Source organism: Acomys minous (assembly GCF_964271855.1).
Source record: "Acomys minous genome assembly, chromosome: 8".
In the NCBI taxonomy this organism is placed as follows: domain Eukaryota; kingdom Metazoa; phylum Chordata; class Mammalia; order Rodentia; family Muridae; genus Acomys; species Acomys minous.
Genome location: NC_140489.1, coordinates 110,593,927 through 110,617,730, shown reverse-complemented (window position 1 = coordinate 110,617,730; position 23,804 = coordinate 110,593,927). Strand labels below are relative to the sequence as shown.

General features: G+C 46.3%; 1 protein-coding gene across 3 annotated transcripts in view; it reads right to left on the bottom strand.

Moving 5' to 3' along the window:
- Positions 1-23,804, bottom strand: part of CRIM1 (cysteine rich transmembrane BMP regulator 1) — a 178,200-nt gene that overhangs the window by 6,826 nt on the left and 147,570 nt on the right. For 2 of the 3 annotated variants that reach the window (XM_084793081.1, XM_084793083.1), the window contains 4 exons: positions 23,557-23,766; positions 19,971-20,186; positions 16,160-16,381; positions 1,500-1,694 (listed from right to left, as the gene is read on the bottom strand). In XM_084793081.1, coding sequence (XP_084649207.1) covers positions 1,500-1,694; positions 16,160-16,381; positions 19,971-20,186; positions 23,557-23,766 — 843 coding nt within the window. The remainder of the gene's footprint in view (positions 1-1,499; positions 1,695-16,159; positions 16,382-19,970; positions 20,187-23,556; positions 23,767-23,804) is intronic. The other variant, XM_084793082.1, reaches the window with a different exon arrangement.

Here is a 23,804-nt window from a genome sequence, read left to right as displayed (position 1 = left end):
TAAACATCTTTGCTGCTGTTTACCTTCCCCACCTGCTTCAAGAACTCACTGACTTAGGGGCACGGGCTTGACCGCTCCTATTCTGAGGTCTTTGGTTAGAAGATTTCACTCCAACTGAGAGAGGCCACTCAGCCTTTAAAGTCTTGCTCAGGCCCTTTCTCCGAGAAGCATTCCAGGGCCACGCTGCTTTACAGTGAAACTCTGCTTAGGAGCTTAGCCCTCGTGGCCTGTACCACAACACCCCCTCTGTTCTCTGAAATACTGAAATTGCTTTTGCTTGTGCCCCAGTTTCTGGTTGGGGGGGGGTCAGTTGAGGGCAGACTAAGGAAGCAAACAGAGTAACACCAGGGACAAGGGAAGAAGCCCATAGAGCCAGTGACCCTGAAGCCAAGTGCAGAAAGTTTCAGCTAGGAAGGCCCAACCAACAGCATCAAGTGTCACCATTCGCCAAGCATAGCAAGTGCCGAGAAGGGCTTGCGCGTTCAGTACAGTTATTTTTAAAAAGTCATTGGACATTTTCAGAAGTGCTCAGATAGGGTTATTTGTGTCAGGCCCAACGAAAGACCAACAAAGTGCAATTAAGCACTATCTGGGTGCCCCATTTTAAAGTATGACAGTATAGCCATGCTTCTAAATTGACAGGAACCCCAGATTACTATCCTGAACACAACAAGATTTATTAACATAACACTGCTAGGAAACAGGAGCATCCAGGTGACGATGGAAAGGCTCCTGTGAAAGCGAGCCGATGTGTGGTCCAGACTGCCTGGGGAGTCTCTGGTGTGCATGGGATCAGATTGGGACTACTGCCCAGAGGCCTTCTCTGTGAAGCCAAGGCCCTGCAGTTCTGGGATTAGGGCAGGGGATAAAGGAGCTGTTTTGGCAGGAGACACAGGGATAAAAAACTAGAAGACCGGGGGAGGGTCAGGGCAGCTGTGCGGACTCAGGTTTGAAACTGAGAGGTGGAATAAGGCAGTTGATGTGAGGGAGGGCAGGAGGGTGTGCTCAGCGGTTATGTGACACAGGGGGAGAGAAGGGTCCAGCTGCGAGATTGTGAAAAGAGGGCAGACTGTGGTGAGGCAGGGGCTTGAACTGATGAACTTAAAAAGAAAAAAAAAAAAAAAGAAAAAGAAAAAAAAAAAAGAATTACCCGGAGATCTGCCTTCTTTAATTGCAAATCTTCCGATTTCACTCTGGTATACTTCATGTCATATTTCCTTCTGTGTTTGATCTTAGGTCTTTTTCCTTAGGCTAGTCCAACACTGAACTAAAACTATGCTATTCTGACAGAGCAGGTGCCTTTAATAGGCTGGCTATACTTGTGTGGCTGTACCCCACTTTATGGGTAGAGCATGCAAACTAGAAGAGATACAGCCTTTACCTACAATGGTCACAGCTTTGCAAAATACCCCGAGGTGTTTGTGTAGGAGCATTTCAGTTGGGCTGACAATGACCTGGGCCATGTTTCCTTGACAACAGCAGGACAATGGTTTAGATACCTGGGCACATGGGGCAGCAACTTCCTTCCACCTTGATGGGCTGGGCACAGGGCAGTGGGGGACAGCTGACAGTCGAGCAGAGGGTCTGGCCTTGTAGGCAGTAGCAGTGTGTGCAGCTGTCAATGTCCCACCGTTCCTCATCAGCATAGGCCTTCCCACTGAAGTGACACACCACTTTCTTTGGAATCGTGTCTTCTGGTGAGAAAGCAGAGTACATGGTGAAATGGACTTGAGCGACCTGCAGAGCATCGTCTGGTGGGAAACCAAGGCCAAATAGCTTGAGACAACAGCATGGTGCTTGGTGACCTTCAGGATTTGGGGAACTATTTGTCTCTCTTAGTCCCAACAGTGTTGCCTGTCATTCTCCTTGGACCTTCAGAACTCTCTTCTTGTGGCCAGCAAGTGACCAAGGACCGCAAAGGCCCTTTCAAGGCCTACACGTAAAAACACACAACTGTGGCAACCACCTGGGAAGGCTGCTCACTGGGCAAGTGTCACTAGGCCATAATGTGACACAGAAAGGGATAAGGGGTCCAGCTGAGCACGCTCACAGAGCCAAACTTTACCAATACTCATCCCCACCATTAGTGTGTTTTATAAACCATGCTGGAAGATGGCGCGGGTAAGAGCCACAGTGCCCTAGATAACTGTTCCCGTCACCTTTCAGGGATATTGCATGACTTCTCACCAATAAGGACATTTCCACCTCCAACACAATTTTTACTTCACTTAACCCACTCTCCTCTCAACACCATCAAATTAAGGTTCTTGAGAACAAACTACATTTACAAATATTTTATTTTGTTTAGAAGTTTACATCATCCCCTGCCATCCTCATATGCGAGCCTTTCCCTTGCAAGCTCATTGCTCTTCGTAACCTATTCGTAGTGATCACATTAAATAGCTAGTCTTTTCCCTCTGGGGCTTGAGCCTAGGGTCTGAGCGAGCAAGCCCAATGATCAACAGCTCAGCAGTGAGGCAGAGATGCGCTGATCCATGGAGAGGCCCTGTCGCCAGGCCAACAAGTGGCTTGGTGACACCTTCAAATCTGGGACAAATTTGTGCTTGGAGTCTAAAGACTTCACCACTGAGCACTGGAAAAGGCCAAACTCCTTAGGAAAGTTGGGGTGCCCAGGGCCCAGAGTCCCCCTGGGGGGCCCTTGGGTGTGCTGATATCCACTGGACAGACACAGAGTATAGAACGCAGAACATCTAAGCACAGGAATAAAACCTGTATCATTCATTAAAAGGCATAACCCCTGATTCTTAACATTTTTTTTCCTACTGTTTCATTAATGCTGCCTAAAGCTCAGCAGGGGACAATTTGGTAGTACTGAGAAATCAATTTCCCAGCATCTGCTAAAATGTTTATTTGGCTTTATCAGTCCATGCTCCACACTAGTGTTTTGATGAATCATCTAGTAAGTTAACAACTCATAGGAAGGCTTTCAAATCAAACTGAAACACAAGAGTTTTGCTAGGATGGATTCCCTAAAGGAGGTGACTTCGATGAAGATCTCTAAAACCAACTTGGGGAATGGGCTGAGCAGAGCTACATGGTGTCCTTAGCTCACAAAGTATTCTGACCTCATCATCCTCATCCCAGGAAGGGCAGTTCTGGGCCACTGAATCCAGAGTCTGTTATGCATCGGCCTTGTAGGGAAGGATTTGATCCTTTGCAAAATGCACGATTGCCCCCGTTTTACACAGCCCGGGAAGCCGCTCCAGGGATGGAGCAACATCGTTGCTGCCGTCATTCCGTGTGAGGAACTGGGGAAGAGGAGGCTCAACTCCGTGCCCCGTCTTGGCTGTCACCCTTGCTGCATCTTATGCTGGCTGCATGACAGAAGGGCTGAAGACTCTGTGCAAAGAGGCTGGACTCAGGGCCAAGCGCTGGGCCCTGTTTCTGTAGGGTCTCAGCACAGAAACTCATCATGCTCTAAGATGTCTAATAAACCAATGCTACTAATGCTTACAAAGTAATATGAGCTTCCAAAATGAGGCTGGGGTGTTAAAGATGATAGTTATGTGTTGAACGTCATGAGGGCATCCTTACACGTAGCAACACTCACCACTGGTGCTGGCTCAGTGGTGTGGCGGAGGCAGCCTTGGGGGGTCTCTTACTGAAGCCTGACACAGTAAACCCAGGTGGGGAGTGTGGAGGGCGGAAGGACCAACTGTGTCAGGAAAGTGAGACTTTTCCTGCGATTGCAGGCGTTGGCTTTCACTTAAGCAAGGAAGAGAACAGGAAGGAGCTACAGGGAAGGCACCCTAGAAGCGGGGGCGCATCCAGTGCCTTCTTGGTTCATTAGAAGGATAGGGAGATGTATCAGGGCGTCTGGTGAGTGAGCGTGTGTTGCATGAGTGGTCCCTGGAGATACGTTCTGAAATGGATGACAAAGGGTTTTGAACCCCTACAGCGTGGGGGAGGGCTCTTCTGAGTTTATGTCAGAAGGAAACTGAAATCCACCCACATGGATGTCCTCACGGGCTAAAGCAGATTGGGGACAGTGTCCAGGGGGGGTTTAGACAGAGATTGTGGAGGTGGAAAGGAAAGGTGAGGCTTGAGGGGCTTCTGTGAAATAACTGCTGGGGGACAGATGGGAGGTGAAGCACGAGGAGTCATCTTCCTGCCTCGGGTAGCACACCGCTGGGGGACTTATGAGGGGGTCAGGTCAGGCTCCAGCAAGCAGTCCATGATAGTCCTGTGGACCTTCCGGATCTGCAGCATGGACCCGCATACTTGGCTCCTCTGGGTGGCCACGTCCATGAGACTGTCACTAAGCGACAAAGGGCTTAAATATCACCAAGGGAAAAGGTGAGACTTCAGCCAGTTACGGGCAGCTCTAGCAAGAAAGAGGGTGTAGAGTAATGGGCGAAACCAATGTGAAACACCCTTCACATGCTGTTAAAATGTCTAGTCTACACTTTGATCTGGTAACTCTACTACCTGTAATCTAGTCCACAGGGGCTGGGGGGGGCGTGGTTCGGGGGGGGGGGAAGCATGAGGCGGTGGTTCTCCACCTGTGGGTCACGACCCCACTGGGAGTTTCATATCAGGTATCCTGCATATCAGAGATTTACATTAGAACTCATAACAGTAGCAAAATTACAGTTATGAAGTAGCAATGAAAATAAATTTATGGTTGGGGGTCACCACAACATGAGGAGCTGTATTAAAGGGTCGCAGCATTAGGAAGGTTGAACCATCAGCCTAAAGGCAGTTGGTTATGAAGGCATTCTTTATAATATTAATTAAAACAGAAAGGGGGGGGGGAAGGATTCATGCCTAGCAATGGTAAATGTTTCCTAACAACAGGAAGACACTCATGACAAAATCCTGCTAGTATTACATAGTATTTCTTTCTTCAGTTTCCCTTGAGAAGTTAGTGACTGTAAATGCAACCATGTTTGCAGTATAGTTACAACTGTCTACAAAGAAGAAGCATTAACAGTGATTGCTGCACTTAAGGGTGAGGTTCTCTTTTTCCCTTTACTTTTGAATAATGAAATTCATTACTGTTGGTTAAGACGTCAAAAATATAAAGGAAATCTCAGCACTCTCCATCTCTCATACAGCACCCACCTTAGCCACCCACATCTAAGAGAGTATGGAAAGAAGATGTTTATACTGAAGTGGGTGTCTTCTGAGTGGCACACACCCACTCAGAACAATGCCAACAGACTACAAGAAGCACGGGCAGTGCCACCGGTCAAATGATGAATGGCAGCCATGACCCAGTGCCTATGGCAATGCTCACTCAGCAGCTGTCTGAGACCACAGTTGAGTCTAGAAGGACAGTTATGAAACGACACAAGAGAAAGAACAGGATTCTGAACACTTTGAGGTGACAGGCTCAGTCAAGGACTTTGGAGCACACAGTAGGTGAAGTGAAAAAGTCTCCCTTTGCTATCCCAATACTTTTTTCTTTTCCTTCCTTCCTTCCTTCCTTTCTTTCTTTCTTTCTTTCTTTCTTTCTTTCTGTCATTTTGAGAAAGGGTTTCTCTGGGTAGCCTTGGCTATCCTGGACTTGCTTTGTAGACCAGGCTGGCCTTGAACTCACAGCAATCCATCTGCCTCTGCCTCCCAGAGGGCTGAGATTAAAGGCGCGCGCGCCACCACTGCCCAGTGCTCCAATATTTTTTTCTAATTAAAAATTAGTACTAAAAATTCAAAGTAGCAAAATGACCATGAACACAGTAGAACCCAGTATGCTAGCAACCCACGGAGAGACCCGGCTTTACCGTCTCTTAGAGAGAGTGAGAATTTCTGACGCCCTACAAGGGGCATGCAGCCCCTACAGAATTATCTTCCTTTACCAGTTGGCTGACTACAACTGGACCTGGCTGCCGGACATTTTCACCAGTTTACCAGGATCCCACTCAGGTTCTATCCATCACCAAGGACCTCAGAAACATGTCCCTTTCAGCTTCAGTTCGCCTGCGAATGACTTAATTACATTGGAGATCAGATGTGAAAAAGTGGGCGTGGAGATGTTCGGAGCACACCAGTCACCCGCTGGCAGCAAAACATTTCTCATGTTGTCTCCGGTGAGCACTGTGAGGCCACCCAGTACGCAGAGAGCCCAGCAAAGGCTGCACTAGTGTCTGGCGTGAGGTGTGCAGAGACCCGAAGCGCAGCGCTCATGGATTCACAGAGACATCACCCCTGCTCTCGCAAAGTCCACTTGAGTTAAAATACCAAAACACTTCATAGCAACTAATTTTGTTTATCCAAATAGGGTATAAGACCAAGCCACACTGTGCTAATAATGTATTTCCATATGAAGCAAACAGATGTGACTCTTGCTCTCGAGACAGCCCCAAGTAACTTTACCAGGGCAAGTTGTCATCTGGCCCAGAAAAATAGTAAGATAGATTTTGGTTAATGAGCCTTCAGAGAATTACTTTTGCTTTTTCTTCAGTTTCCCTTGAGAAGTTAGTGACTTCAGTATAGAGCACCTGCTGGTAGCTGGACGGACCATGGGCTTAAGTAACTTTCAGAATGGGAAACGGGCAAGACTATGCGATTTGAGGGTCTCGATAATGAGTTAATAAAGTTACTGCAGTTTTCTTGTAGGGACTGCTTAGCCTAAGTGAGACTACCTATAAAAGCCACTTGAAGCACATGGCCTGAGGAAGAATGCAGGCTCGGGGACACAGATGTACGTGGCTACTGGGTGCACATGCTATTTTATTCTTACTGCTATACCAATCACCCAGTTGCTTTGTTTACTCTGGCAATGACATCATGTTCTTCTATTATTCAATACTCAGATTATTTATAACTTCCACTTACTGGAGGGCTGTTAGGTGCCAGGCACCAAGATAAATATTTCACATGTGTCAATTCCACTTGATCTCCATGGCTCAGTGGCCAGGGGTCATTGTTTCAACCCCACAGAAAACTGAGGCACACGGAAGTAAAGTCACTTGTCAAAGGAGGGCAGGAAGGCAGGGTGGGACAGGAACCAGAGCGGGGTTTGGCTCTCCAGCCCCCGCATGACTTCTGTCTCCCAAGCACAGTGGCATGCCTTGGAGTGTGTGGGGGGGATCACCTTCTGGGGGGGGTGGTACCAGTGCAAGCAAAGCCAAGCCAGTATTACTCTGTGGCTCCAAGAAAGGGAGACCTCTTTCAACCAAGCGGCACACCGTGGTTGAGGAGTGGAGATGGATGGCACAGCGGTGAGGACTCATGGGCCTTTCTGGAAGTTTCCCTACAGCATGTCGCTCCCTTGCTTACCGCTTCCCTTTTTCCCGCCCTCTCAGAGGAAAATGACGAGAGAAGGAAAACACCATCAGGTACAACACTGACATAGAGCAACATTTATGTTTAAAACCAGCACATGAGGAGTGGAACATGGCAGCAAACACGATCCTCCTTGAAGCACCTTTGCCAGAGGCGGAGATCATGCTCTGATGGTACTGCCAAAGCCTCAGACAGCTTTGGGCTTTCTCACTGGCAATGGCATCTAGGGGCAGTTCTTGAAATATTCAGGTGAGATGGTCACTAGGGTCACTGTGGTTTGGTAAGCTGTGGCATTTTGTTCCCTCATCCTCGGCACCAGGCTTACCCCTCAGATGCAATTAGAACAGCCTCTTTCAGGTAAGGGTTTGCTTTGCTGACAGTGTCAATATGGTGGGCCAGGAGCAATGCCTACATGACAGGGTCTGTTTAAGTCACAGGATGCTTCTCCCCCGCCTCGTGTCTCAGTCTCCGTCTGCCTCTCTCTCTGTCTCTGTCTCTCTCTCACACACACTTCTCTTCCTTGTATACAAATTCATGCAACAGTATCCTGCACCACGTAGGACCACATTAAGACTACACGATGCTTTTTGGGAGCAGAAGCCAGTGTCTTTTCCCCTCTCTCTGTCCTGGTTTCTCCTTCTATGAAAGGGGGAAACTGTCAAGGCCTTGCATGTTCCCTCTTTCTAGGCTGGATTCAACTGTTTCAACTTGACAGTCTTTTCCAGATAAGAAAAAGAGCTTTAACAAGCTGTGAAAGTTGGACCTGGTTTTTTACTACTTGTGCCATTTTAATTAGAAGATAAAGTTCACTAAGGGCTGCAGCGGCCTGCAGTGCTTTCCTCCTTTATCCACAGTCACCCTTCAGGTTTAGAAGTCACCCGTGTGGACACGCAGGCTGACCGTGACCTACTGCTGGATAGATGAGCCTCTGCAGAGGCGTCTCCTGACTGCTTCCTGTTCCTTCCACTAAAGGATACAGAACCCCAAACCTACAGTAACCTGCATTACATGTGAGCTCTCAGATTCTACCTCAGAGATAACCTTCTTGGATGGATGCTTTGGGCTCTAATTCTGTTCTGGTGGTAGCTGTGGTGTGGGCGTTAGTTCCTGGGAGGAAGTTAGGCAGCTCAAGAAATTGCATCAGTTCTTTCAAATCTCCTGCCATGATACAGAGTCCCGGAAAGTAATTTACTCTGGGATTCTGGTGGCCAAGAAGCTAAATGCTGCTGTTGCTTTAAGAAGTGGTGTTCCCCCCCTTTGCCCTCCATCCTGTTTATATTCATCCAGCACAGTCTTACTCTGGGACATCTGTTCCTTCCACAGGTATTGAGATGCAGGCACACTTACACTTAAGGCTCAGATTCAGTGGTGAACAGGGCATACATCCTCTGGGACAGGCTTCCAGAGCCACAGGGGCTTACAGTTAATGGGTGTGCCAAAGGACTGGTCCACGCTATTCCAACTGGCTAGCGAGCTCGAGGATCTGCCTGGGCCTCCTCCTTCAATGCTGGGGATGTTCGCTGCCATGGCTGGCTTCTTACGTGGGTCCTGGTGTCTAGCCTCAGGTGTTCACGCTTGCACAGCAGGCAATGTACCTGCCGGGCTTCCTCCCTAGCCTCATTTCAGGTAAATAAAACTTAGTGAGATCACTTAAGCAGGGATGAAAAGCATAGCTTGTACCGTACAGGTATCAAGAGGCTTAGGAGAGGGAATAGAAAAAGTGGCCAAAGATCACTAATGATCAGGCATCGATGCAGGAAAAGTACTTATCACAGTAGCAGTGTACACTTCACACAGCGCATCACAATCCCTCTTTGTAACCCAGAAAGGAGTAAGGCACAGTTATCTTATGTTTTACTTTCTGATAAGACACCAAATCCTTGGCCTGTGATGTCACTTTTCTTTATCAAGTTCAGTTGGGCAAATGCTAGTCATGAGATGTGAGCAAACCCTACTGAGAATCATTCTCCTCCCCGCCCCCATGGTAAAGGAGAGACTTAAATAAAAACTGCAAGATGCAGGGATCTAAGTAAGTGACCAACAGGCCACTGGAAGTTAGCAGCTGTATAGGCACAGACCCTGAGCATGCTGGCTCAAGGGGCAGGGCAGACTCCAAGAGTGCAAATGGACTTGCCTAAACAATTCCAACGAGGGAAAAAGACTGGAAAAAAAATCCAGTCTTAATCATTTTTATAAATAAGTGGTAAGTATTATCGCATAGGGTGGCTGCCACCTCTATATAGTATCTTTAATGATGTATAAGCCAGTGGGCATTGAAGTCCTTTCTTCAAAACCCAGCTTTATTTTTTTGTTTATTTATTTCTCAGGATGTGAAGTCTAACTCTATTATAAAGATCAAGAGAGACTTTCAGGATTCTTTAGCATCCTCTAATAAAGTGGTTGCTTCAAATCAACAGAAGAATTATAAATGTTCCTGAGTTCCATGAACAGAAATCTGACCAACTGGTATGCAGTGACCTTTGGTTGATTCCCACTGCATGCAAAAAGGACACAGTTTCTCAGTTCGGCCTTGTATTGAGGATCCACTGTGGCTGGTTGGGTACTTCAAGGATCAAGTTCAAAGAGGCAGTCCATTTTCAACTTTAAGTGAAGTCTTACTTCCATAGTATGGCCTACTATTTCAAGTAAGGGCTTTGTGTGTGTGTGTGTGTGTGTGTGTGTGTGTGTGTGTGTGTGTGTGTACACACATGGAGAATAAATGTATGCTAATGGCAAGCAGAAACAATGCAAGATCAAGGTAGCTCCAAAAAAAAAGGAAAAGAAATGCAACTTTCTTGAAGATGCCGGAGTACTGCATCTTTGCTAGGATGCCAGAGTACTGCATCTTTGCTAGGATGCCTGAGTACTGCATCTTGCTAGGATGCCAGAGTACTGCATCTTTGCTAGGATGCCCGAGTACTGCATCTTTGCTAGGATGCCCGAGTACTGCATCTTTGCTAGGATGCCCGAGTACTGCATCTTGCTAGGATGCCGGAGTACTGCATCTTGCTAGGATGCCGGAAAACTGCATCTTGCTAAGAAAGCTAACTGGTCCCAGCCTCTGTACCTACAGGAGATGCTTCATGCTGTTAGAATTCCTCTGCCAGCAGCATCCAGGGATTCTTCCCAAGTGTGTCCTTCTGGGAGTTAGTCTCTGCCCACCTCTTATCACCAGCAGGTAGGAAATCAGGCTTGACCTCTTGTACAGGAATAAGCAGTAAAGGACAGATGCTGCTACACTCTGAGACTCCAGTACCAGCCTCTAGCACTTTGCAGAAGGACTTTCAATACAAGGCCATCCTTGGGCAGGGGCTCAGGCAGATGCTGTATCTCAGAGGACCTCCTCGAATTAACTGCAAACATGTACATTTCTGTGTGCAATGTTGGATGCCCAAAAAGGATGCTAAAGGGAGAAACAAAAACTGTGCATGGGATACGCAGAAGGAGGTGTTTCCTAGGGTGCAGGAGAAGACGTAAGCAAACTGAAACCAAACACTGTTTATTTTTGGTGCGGTAACTTTAGACCAGTTCCAAAGTTAGTACAGTAGATGACAACCAGAATGTTTTCCTTCTCACACCCTCTAAACAAAAGGCCATTCTCTCTCGCTTTCCTTTCCATTACATCTTATCTCTTTCTTTTCACTTAAACGTCTTTAATACTTATTCTGACAATGAGGGTGACAATCTGGGGCTGCTGTGACTGGCAGCTGAGGAAGGGTTGGAAGGGATGCACGACTCTTTCCTAGAAGAGCGTGCCCTCCACAATCAACAGTTGGTGTCCTGGGGTCACAGAGACTACCACACAAGGAGTTCATGGAGTCCGCATTATGATGCCAGCTCCTGAAACCCAAGTAATGGGTCCCATCTTCCCACACTGACAATGTCTAAAGGACAGTGAGGTAAGCACCCCAACAGCCCAAGTCTTACAGAGAGCATGCGATTTCTACCTAGGCCACAAGAGCAGCCAAAGAAGCCATGGGCCTTTAAAGATGAGGAAAGACATGGCTCGGGGTCCCCACTGAGCATCATTACTGTGTTCCCATTCTTCAGAGGGTCGTCACAGAGATGTGCTGCGCTGGCCTCTCTCCTGGTGAAACCAGAAGCTCCTCTGCACCATGGACAGATAAATGGCACTATCTGAACATTGTTCAGACTGGCTGCAGTCTGTACTGCAGGAGCAGGGGACCACTGAGGCAGGGTGCGCTCACTGCGTTTACCTCTCCACACGCAAACATGACGTCACCTCATTTACATACACCTCTGAGTAGCACAAGCTTCCTCAGGAGGCAACTGAGGTGGAGCATATCCTGCCACCAAGACAAAGAGCCAGTGTGTTTCAGAGCTGTGATCAAAACTCTGGCTCCAAGGCAAGTCCCTTATAATGTACATACGTTTTTAATTTTAAGGAAACACATCGGAATATTGGATTCTCTTGTCCCAACATTATGACTTAAAGCCACGTAACATTAACTGCATGGATTCTGTAATTTAATGATGTTGATGCAGATGGGTATTATGTTTGATTCTGCCTGATATACATGCATACAGAGCTCTAAGAAGGCAGTGTTTGGACAAGTCAGTCTGAAACACACACAAACGGAAGCACAAGGAATGCTGCACAGCAGACTGATGTGCTGCTACAGAGCACTAGCCTCTCACTTCTTAGGGAGCTACTCTTCTGCTCATTCATTGGAGACTGCTACACGATTATAGCACTGTGGTGCACTGAGAAAGAACAGAGTTCTGACTCGAGCCAGGCCAGCTTGGCTCCTTGCGATAGTGTCTATTACAAATATTAATACAGACTGACACATAGCAAATGCAAAGTATGGCTATGTGCTAATCAGACAGAGGTACCTATAAGGAAAAGACTGAACTATAGATGAAAACTGTCCTTTGATGAATCATCTATCAGAAAGTTCATTTTTACAGATTTTAAAGGTCTATATTAAAAGACATTCGGAAATGACTCTAAGTCATATAAACAGAATATCTTAGCTTCATTCATATTCAAGTTATAAACCACATGTTTATGTTTTATGTGTTTAATAAACAAACGGCTCTTATCCCAAAATAACTAACGTTTGACAAGAACTTCTTAAGTTGATTTCTAGCTGTGATTCTCACTATGTGAGCTAAAATATCAAGTAAAGTAACATGGAGCTACAAATAAAAACATGCTTACCATACCGTAATTTTCAAGGTAATATTCTGATTAACACTTCTGCCTTAGCTAACAGTGTGGCTCTGTTCTCCTAGACCAGCCTAGTGGCAGCCCAGCTGACCGGGACCTAATGCAGGACCTCACCTGTTAGACTAAGAATAATCTTTTACAACAAATGGAGTGTTCTTTCCCTGGGATAGCTGACCTGGAAAAACTGAATCACAGGCCTAGGAAGGGTCTGTGGGCCACTCATGTCCCTACCCCTTGCCAAAGCTGTGGGCAGGGTACGAATCTCAACAATGTTGTGAGTGTTGGTGGGGGCAAGGGTACACATCCTCAATGATGTGGTGAGTGTTGGTGGGGTGCCAGCCATTGGTTACTCATTTGCTTTCCCCTGGGAGTCATGGAGCAGAGATCTCACTTAGCCCTGAAAGACTATTTCCTCTAGAAAGGCACAAGAGAGGCACATAACATGCAGCTGGTAGCAAAGCGAGGATGCTGCACAGGAGCCTGGGCCCTTATAGTGAAGTACGTCATAACAGAGGCTCCTGTGGTTCCCAGCAGCCACCTATCATGCCTGCTACCACGTACCAGAATTTCCAGAATGTTCTTCTCTACCTGATTCACACCCACACTATTTTCAAAGCCATCTTTATAGTCAGAAAACCTATGAAAATACAATCTAAGCTTGTGTGTATTTGCGTAGGAAGGCAGAATACAAAAAAAATAGAAAATCAATTAGGATGCTCCATTAAAATGATTGGGTAATTACTACTTAGTTTCGTTCGAGTAGAAGGATGAATTCCCTAATGATGGGTATTATAAGCAATTAGACAAAGCTGCTCACTTTTCAAAATTAATCACCAATCCTATTAATTATGTCTGTATTACACATCCTACTAAATTAGCACACGTAATAGGAGGCCTTCACACATCAAAGGAGAACCATTATCACCGCACATTAGTGAGATGATAATTTAGCTGAAAGGAACACAAACACTTATAATTAGAATCCCGTTCTTAGTAGGATCACCACTTTTCATTACTCTTCTTCTGAGAATAACATGAGAATTCAAAGGAAAAAGCAAGCAAACTTCTTGGTTTTGATATGAGAAGTCAGTTTCACAGTAGCTGTGGAGTTGTAAGAGCAACAGCGATCTAGAAAGAGACCTGGGGCTACGGCAAGGCCAGTGCCCAGGTGATCTGTGCGGTCCCCAGGGGGATGGATGCAAGTAGGAAGACTGACAGTCTGGGGTGAAAGAGAATGCGCCAAACAGGACCTTGTGCAAGCACTGGTCCTCACTGCTCTCCGGGGAAACACCCGGGTATTCCAGAACGCGGAAACAATGAGGCCATGTGTCCTTTTCTAGAGGACTCAGGGTGGCATCTCAGGCAGAGCTCTGAACTCCTTTTGGGAATGCTGGCGTTTACCCAGGCTTCGGGCCTCTGTTGAGGGGCCATGCTGGTGGAAAGTGAGGACAAATCAGCTGGTAAGAGAAAACATCTCCCAATAAAACAGGCAAGTCAGATAGGAAATTTCTACATTACTTCATGAACTCAACCTCAGTGCTTGACTTGTGGAGCCACGTGAAGACAGGAGTAATTTAACAAGAGTATTTGCAAAAAAAAAAGTGTGACACAGACAAAGGCGTCTTAGTTAGGAATGCAAGCGTACAACGACAGGAACAACAAGAATCATAAATACAGCACAAGTTAAGCTTCCAGATGGAAAAATCTCTCCTGTTCCCTTACTATGAGTCCGAGCTTATAGAATACAAGTGCACACACATCGGTGGGCAGAAGGAGAGGTCGCCGTGGAGGGTACCGAAACCCGGGCCATGACTGGATGAAAGTGACAACAATCGGACTTAAAGCACAAGTTGCAAGTTTTGGCCAAGTGGCTCTTTCTTCCTACACCAAAGGAGAATGTATAGTCTAAATGATTCAGGAATTGGGAGTATGAGGGAAAAAAGAAAAAAAACAGAAGACAGAAACTGTCTTCCCCGAGTTCAGGGACTTGTTTCTGTGAGGAAGAGAAGTGATGTGCCATCGTCACATGAAAACCAACCTATAACCCAAGTAACCGGCTTTACCGACGACAAAGCAACGGAGCACAAGGGGAGCTTGCAATTGAACAAAACCATCTGAGAATTTCAACAAGAGAAATTTGCTCTTAGATTTTTTTTCCCCCCTTTGAAGCTAACATGGAATTCTGAGGCCTCCTGAGCTCTGATTTCCCAAGGATTAGCCATGTAATTCTAGGTAGTTCGTTAATTCTTCCTATTATCATTAGAGCTGTGACGTGTAAACAGGACTGTACTGCTTGTATTCCTGCTGTGAGAACTGCATACTATCCTGGCTACACCTTGGCTTTGGATCGTCGACAAAGGGCAGTGACATCTCTTGTACAAAGTTTGGTCAGCTCTTTGAAAAGTAAGGAGCTAATTTGGGTGTATGTCTCGTTATATTTTTAGCCCCATTTAGGAATGGTGCTTACGAGTATCTCATCCCAATGGGAAATCACCATCCGTCCCAGTTTCTGTAGGCGTTCCTGATCTGTAGTTGATATTACGTCACGATTACCCAGTTTTCACTCAAGAGCCTGCCAGCTCAAAGAATAAATTATATATATAGAGTGAAATATATATATTTCACTCAGAGGAAAGAATCCAACTTTCAAAATGTATTGATTTGTATTCTTTGTGTATATATACTAAACACACACACACACACACACACACACACACACACACACACACACACACACACACCTCTCTCTCTCTCTCTCTCTCTCTCTCTCTCCACACTGAGTATATCTAGGTCTGTACTGTGGCCTGAAACTCTTTTTTCTTCTTCTTCCGCACCTATTCCTCCACATCCTTGCAATGACTTGTATCTAGAAAGCGTGCAGAATCCACTGGCACTAAGCGCGCAATGCCTGCTAACTAACGACGACAGACATGTGTCTTCATGTGCTACCTGACTATGGGTCCACTGTGGGACTGAGAGGTGTCATGTCTCTCATTTGACTTGAGGATGCAAACACAATTACGACAGTGAGGGCCTTGGGAGCCAGGGCTGTCCTTGACTAGAGTTGCCAGCTGTCTCAGCCTTCCCTTCCGGTCCCCAGAGCAGCATCTGGCTCATGGCCACAGGAGCAGTTTGGTAAGGACGTTAAGCGCTAATATTTGGATGTCCTCTGCTTGCAAGAGGAGGCACCACAGGTTCTATCAGTTATTTAACCTCACCCTGTGCCTAGGCCGTCAGCATGGACAGCCATGTGGCTTAAACAGGATCAATTAATTGCCCCACAAGAAAGGAAAAAAGCCAAACAAATGGAGATTTAATGAATATTTCATATTGAGTTGGTCTCAAGGGAGAGGAAAGTTTTATATAATAAACATTCTCCAATATGGGGAATAATGTGCGAGGGTGACTGCTGAAAATAATTAGGTAGAGACAGCTATGATATGGTAAAACCCTGAACTTGCAAAGGGTCCCAGTGGAACATAACAGTGCTATAATGTCATTACATTCTGAGACAGCATCTATTCATTCTTCACGCATTCCATCTTGGGAGCACATCTTCCTTCTGACTGATGTTCCTACATTGGGTCTGTGTGGCACACCAACCAAGAAAAACCAATTTAAGAAATACTAACTGATCTACGCAAATGGCTGTCGGTGTTAATTTAGTGGTGACTGGGGGGCGAGATGAAAGGTTTTTCCTTTTTCCCTTGATCTTACCTAGGCAGTAGGGACAGCACTGGCCTTTCCTCAAAACAGGTCTTTCACAGGACACGGAAGGGCAAGACTCAGAGTAACAGCTAATCATGCTATTCATGCACACGCAGCTGGTGCAAACGTCAGGCTTCCAGGACTCTGCTGCCAGGAATATGTCCCCTTCATCATTTTTGCAGTAACTAGGCACGCTCTCATTATGGGATGTGGAAGGCTGAAGAGGTTCATCTGGAAAAATGAACATATAGGTCAGCAAAGACAGTTCTGCAGCCTACCAACTACACAGCACAGCCAAGTGCCAGTCAGACTCCCAAAGGCGCTCCCCACTTCTAAGGCTCTGGGTGCTTCATTTAAAAAACAAACAAAAAGCCCTGTCACAAAATCAGGAGCCCGATTCTAGCAAGCCCTTGTATTTTAAAACAGAGTAACAGTAGGAGAAGATGTGTCATTGAGCTGCCGTCAGGTGCTTTTACATGATCTACTCCAGCCTTTCTCCTTTTTTCTTAAGCAAAGTCTTCATTCTCTTTGGAGGCTCATGGGACCTGGACCACAACAGATCAATCAGGAAATCCTGTTTTCCCAGAATCCCTTGCAACTGGGCATGGGGCACCTGATCTAGCTGAGCTTGGGGCTAATGGAGGGATTTCTAGGGATGCCCTCATTTTCTTCCAAGGGTGGAGGCACTGTTACCCACCACCCTTTCCACATTCTTCCCGCCTTGAAGATGAGTCTGCTGCCAAACTGATCTCAGCCACTGAGCCTTAGAGTGAGATCCACTGCCGCTATAGCTTCTTGTAAAGTATGTAAGATAAATCCCTAGTTGTTTAAATGTTATAGCCAACGCCATCCTAACCATGCAATACTCCAATATGTTTCCCCTGTACCGAACTTTCTTAAGTTTAAATATTCCCATTAATAAGGGAGGGGCTAACAGCCCAAATCAAACAGAAGGACATTGCCCAGGGAAACTATAAGCAAGCCATCTTTGGCTGTGCTATCGAAGGTCTCCACATCAAGACAAGTTGAAATGGAAAGGGTGTCACTAGGAAACAGATATCTTTTAAGTACCCAGCAATTAATGAAAATTAAACCCAAGGAGAAACCTGAGTGAGGAAGGCTTGTACTTTAGCAATGTCACCATCTCTAATGAGTCTAAAACCAGCCACCGCAGTGTGCCAAGCAAAACCCTAATCCAACCACGCTTTCTCAATGGACACACGGAGGAACGTTAGCTTGTGTGTTTCTGGATCAGCATAACGAACGCTGCTGTTCTCAGCCGTGAGGCAGAGGTGCAGGGCAGACGCATAGTGAGAACATGCCGCAGAAGCTCCAGCCGCAGCATCTTTCTTCCATCTGTAGCATGAACACACCTCACCCTCCAGTGAAGACCCAGGCAGCTGCCCTCTGGGCCTTCTCTGAGGGTCAGAGGGGAAGCAGCACAGTGAAATCAGGCCGAAGACTCTCCTTAACCCAGTACCTCTCTTCTCATCAGACTCGAAAACATCACGAAAGAACATTTAGTTCCACTGGCTCCTGCTCACTATGGGGCTTGATTCATGGACGGCTCGTTACATCCCATCCATGTTCCGTAAAATAAAGATGGGAGGATGGCATTCTGTTCTCAGTGGCCTTTCTAAGGTCATTTATGCCCACAGAGAATTTCTTCTTTAAGAAATAGGCCACTGCTAACTTCACTTTTGGCTGAAAGTAAGCATAGTTCGCGTTGACCTGCTCCAGGCCCTGAAGTCCCAAGGATCCTGCCGGCTGCATTAGCTTAGCTCTTGGAAGCAACATTCTAGATGTGCAACACAGCACTTACTGATGTTACTCTTCAAGTGTACTGTGATGTACAGAACACCAGTGTCTTATGGTTTAGGATAAGGGAGAGAGGCAAACATGGTGCTCACACGTATGTTTCAGGACCCGAGAGGCTGAAGCAGTGTGAGTCCCACTTTAAAAAACACCTTTTTATTGCTGCAGTCTAGTTATGAATTGAAAGCCCCAAAAGATCCACTAAAGAGTCGGTAGCTCATTTAAGTATAGTTTCGTCTAGCTAGGCTCTCCTTCACATATCCAAAAGTAACCTCTGCAATGCTGATATATAAATAAGAAAGTTCCAAAGCTTAATTAATATGAGGGCCAACACTGAGTTATTCATATATGGAAAGAAAAAAATATTAGTCACCTTGGCTTACGTTTATAAGGTTTATAAGTGAGAAGAAAAAGCCCAGTATAAGATGACAGAGTGCCACTCAAACATAAGAAAAAACAAAACAAAACAAAACAAAACAAAACAAAACAGAAAGCCAGGGCTAGATTGACAGGAACTCAAGGGCCTCTGCCAGGCAGACTCTTACTGGAAGCCAGGCCCAACTCTGGTCTGGGCCTTTTCCATCTCCTCTTCCTGGACCAAATCCCCGAGAGCAGTCAGGTGTCCCATCAGTGAATCTGGGCTTGTGGGGCTACAGCGATGTCTTTCCTACATCCTGAGTCACTCAGGCGCTAGCCCTGGGGGCAGAAGGGCTTTCTTTCCTCACACCTCCCTGGGCCACCTGCACCCAAGCCCTCCCTCTCACGGTTCCGCTCTGTGCACCATTGTTTTCTTAGTGGTGTTTCACTCTTTTTGTGTTTTAAGCTCAGGACTCCCAGGGCTCAGTGACTAAATGGATACGAGCTCACTATCATTAAATACTTCCTATCAGGAGGATGTGGATACTCATAGAGCCTCCATAACAGACAACCACCCCTAGGGCGTGCATCCATACAAAACGGTGGTCATGAAAAAACACGGTTGGAACAGGTCACATGCACCCTAAAGATATGACACATATGGACTCCTCATGGTAGCCAAGATTTTACACTGGTTAGGTCTGCCAGCATAACTGGCTGCTTTTTACACCACAAACCTATACCAAGATGATACCTTGGCTCAAAGTTAGATACCGAGTACACTGGACAGGAAGACAGAATAGGATCCTGGGTAGGTTAACTAGGTATGCAGTGGAAGAAGTGGTAAAACATGAAGTTTGTGTCTTCCCGTGTAAAAATTGCATTACTATGTGCTTAGAAGGTACGTGGTATGGTTTCAGCTGAAAAAACCGAGAGGATTAAGCATCACCAAATAAAACCAGCTGCTCTGGGAATTTTAGGCATCGAATTAAATCTGTTTTTTTAAAAAGCCATTTATTCTAGTGTTAGCAGAACTACTATTTTAGTTATAGAGCCAGTAGTGTAGCTCACATTTAATATTGTGACAAGTTTGCATTATATTTCTTTCATGATTAAATTTACCTCCTAAGACCCAAGGAATCACAGGAAAAACACAGAGGTAGGCCGGCCTCATGCATATTACCCATTCAACATTCTCAGTCTTAGTAATCAAGGACTAGGGAGGGCATGTGAATATTTTCCAAGTATTTTTACAGCCTTTATAATTTCAAGGAGTTTTATTTGTATTATTTGCCAATAACTGGTTTTCGCATTTGTTAGAGACAAATGTCTCTTGTGAGATGACTTTTTTTTACATGAGAAAAATCATCAGGAATGACTTGGTCTAGAGGGCCTGCTTGTGCTCTGTGTACATCCTCAATCTGAGTAGTAAGTAAGGCTACAGAGGGACAAGGAAGGAAGAAGTCAGCCCTTCCCTTTCCACGTCACCTCCGATGCTTGTTTCTGACTGTATTATGTGGGTGATAGGTAGTCAGCCAGATGTTCCTGCACACGTCCCTGGGTTTGCCACTGATGTTCAGGTCTACAGAACCATCGATCAAAGCTGCATCCTTCCCGCTTCCCACTAAGTGTGCGCCATGCTGGTTACCTGTACACTGTGGGCAGCAGGAGTCCTGGGTGCGTGCAGGGTTCTGGCAGAGCAGCGGTGGGCACACCTCGGTCTCACACAGCACCCGGCCGCCATGGCAGGTGCACTGCGTACAGGAGTCAATGTTCCACGTTTCCCCTTCCACGAAGTACTCTCCTCCGGGTGCATGGCAGATGGTAGGGGTGCTGAGCTCCGGCTTCTGGACTACAAAGTCGTCTGAGGAATGATGCAGAATCAGAACACGATAAATTAATCACCGGCAGCTTCTTCAACAGTCAGAGCAACTGCGGGTGTCTGCTTTAGGGGAGAGAAACCCCGAAGTGTCTCCAGAGTTTCTCTCGCCCTACTCTTACCCTAGGAAGTGGAAAGGAAAGAACAGATTCCAAGCCAACAAACAGAAGACAAAGAGCTAACGGCAGGAAGTGAGGTTCGCGTGGTTGCGCCTGTCAATAGTCCTGAGAGAATTCAATACGAATTAAATTACAGGGATGCTCAGTCACTGGAGCATGCCTGTGAGTGTGCGGGAGTCGGCCAGAATAAAGATCGCTCATTTACTGAGCACTTGTTATGGTCCAATTATTTCCAGGCTGGGCACTTCGCACTTATTTATTTCATCTCGTTTCTTCCTTCCATTGACCTTGTGAGGGAGGCAGTATTATTCTATTTTACGTATTTTGAAAGCTACCATCTCAGAGCATTTAGCACAGCCAAGGGGCTGGAACCAAAGTCAACGGGTATTTGGATAATGGATATGCCTCTAGATTAAACAAAACTTCCAAATGATGGATGTCCTGTCTACTTTAGTATCTTGGGATACTGAGCACTTTTATGCCAAGAAATATGGCCCACTGTCAAGGAGCCACACCTCGCCTCTGTTGCCAGTACCCTGAGCTAGATTGTATCTACAGAATCAACAGTCTGAACCGCTCCCCTGAGACTAAACATTTGGTGGACAATACCATCACCGACCTGGGACATGCCCAGAGGCTGATAACAGTGATTCCTTTTCCCAGAGGCAAGGTGGCTTGGGGAGACTTTAATCCTGCAATGTCTACAGAGGCACTGGGAGTTGGCCTGACGTGGTGTGGGAAGTAAGAAGGCATTAGCCGTGTTCCTGGATTCCAAATACAACAAGCACTTCAAGGAGGTGTTGACAGCAGAGCATCCTGCAGAGAAAGGATCTAGAGACATGCTCCTGGCTCAGACCCTGGCTCAGACCCGGAGCTCAGAGGATGTTGAGGATTGAGAGGAACCACCCTGAGTAGAAACACACAGAGCTGAGCGCTGCCTTGGGGCTCTTACTTACAAAGCAGCGGGTCGTGTGAGAGTCCACAATACTGATGGGATACCGTGGTGTGGGGTGACTTTCAGGTTAGGAAGCAGCTTTCAGGACAGGTTTCTCTCAAGAACTAGGAAAGACTGGGATGTAGACGAAGCAGACACACTCCAGAAAACAGACAGCTGTTTTCCCCGTATATGACCAGCAGAGGAGGAAGTCATGAACATGTTGGCAGGATAAGATGCTCAAAGTGTATTTCCTATGGCTTATAGTGAGAAGTAATTTCTTGCATTGAAAAGTCACATTGGAAAAGATTCTCTGATGGCATTCAAAAAGGGCTTCCAGGGCACAGAGAAGAGGCATCCTTTGAAATGCCGGCAAGTAGTGGGAATTTGTGCATGGGTTTCATCTCCCTAATGTGTTTGCAAAACACAGAAGCTGCAGATGGTGAGGAAAAGGCGAAGGATGAGGAAGAACACAGGAGAGCGCTATTTGATGAGTGCAATGCCGAAGAGCTGGGGAGCTCTTCCTTCACCCCAGGGAAGCACTGCTGACTCCTGCATGGGAGAAGTAAGATGCTGTTCTAAGGAAGGAAGGAAGGAAGGAAGGAAGGAAGGAAGGAAGGAAGGAGTCCATGGGTACAGAGGGCCATTCAGAGTTTCTAGACTGAAGAGCCCACATACAGCAAACCATTAAAGATTTTGAGAAAAAACAAACAACTCTACACAGGCATGCATAGGAGCGATTTTTGTATATGTATATTTAGAAAGTCACAGTATGTGCAGTCGTGTGTGTGTGTGTGTGTGTGTGTGTGTGTGTGTAGGCTAGAGGTCTATGTCTAGCATCTTTCTTATTAATATCTATCTATCTATCTATCTATCTATCTATCTATCTATCTATCTATCTATCTATCTATCATCTGTGTTTAACGGTCTTCCACTGAACCTGTCTGTCTGTCTGTCTGTCTGTCTGTCTGTCTATCTATCTATCTATCTATCTATCTATCTATCTATCTATCTATCTACCATCTATCTGTGTTTAATGGTCTTCCACTGAACCTGGAGCTCACCCATTAGGTTGGATTAGATGTCCTGTAAGTCTCAGAGATCCTTCAGTCTCTGGACCCCCCCCCCCCCATCCTCCTAGCTCTTGGTACAGGAATTACAATGTGAGCCACTATGGCTGACTTTAAAAAAAAACATGGGTACTGAAGGTCAAACTCAGGCCCTCACGCTTGCATAGCAAGCACTTTACCAGCGGAGCCATCTTCTAGTCCCAACACTTCGTCAAAAACTACGTGCTGTAGAATGTTTTTTATCTCCCAACTAGAGAAAGGCACTTCTGGCTCCACTGACTGCAGCTCTGTTTTGATCTGTGTCTTTTTATTTCCACCTGTCTAGCTCAGACTTCTTCGCTGGAGCAGCTGACAGAGAGCCAGGTGCAGGTTCCCAGTCGATACACGCCTCTAACAAAGCACGTCTCGAGGGCACAAATGATTTTCTTTTCCTCAAAGAACTGGCAGACACAGAATTCTACCTCACCAAACTGCTTCTGACCTGGGACATCATGGCTGCTCGTATTTTACTCGCAAAGTATGTGAAAAAGGAAACAGCTGATAGAGAACACATCTGACTGCATTATGGGAAAACAAAACAAGACATTTATTCTGCATTCAAGTGCCAAGTGCAAAGGTATTTGCTGAGGTATATAGACTGTGACAGCAGAGAGAGGCTTGATGTACAGGATGGTGGGGCAGGTGCAGCCTGGCTAGCATGAGTTATCATCCCCGTTGTTTTAGGACGTGTGACCACTCCAAATGTCTCCATTTGGCAAGAGTGTCATCCCAGGTCTGTTACTTTAGAAAGAGGCAATGGCCACAGACTTCAGTAATTCTCTCCTCCCTCCAGAATTACTTGGTAAGTTATAAGCTTCTGTGAAGTAAAACTCTCACTCCCCTTCAATTAACTAAAGCTAAGGCCCACAAGCCTAATATGCTAGCAGTGACCTGGAGGGTTGGATTTACATATAAGTCCGCAAACCTCTAGGGGGAAAAACTAGTCCAAAGAGCAATACAATTAAGTAAACCATTCAAAAATATGGAGGACCATGTCCACGGCTTTGGAATTTCCTTTGGTCCTTGGCTAATCATTCACTGTCTGACATACTCAGTGGTTGTTAATAACAGAAGCCACAGCGGCTGAGAAGTGTCCTGAGGACTGACCCTACACTTCCCCCGGAGTCACAGGTGGGTAACAGGCCCCACAAGGCTGGAGCTGGTTGTACAACAATCAAGCAGCCCGCTTTTACCTGCGCATGATGGGCAGCACTGTCCAGGACGAATGGTGGGGTTGCCGCAGGCAGGCACCGGGCAGGTGATGAGAGCACACATCTCCCTTCCGTTGTGACAGTAGCACTCTCGGCAACCGTCATGCCAGCTCTCCTCATTCTTATGATGATGGCCGTCCATGGACAGACATGTGCCTGACAGGACAGGTGGCCCGGCTGAAGTAGGGACCTCTGGATAGATACAAGGTAGCCTGGTAAAGAAGCAGCTA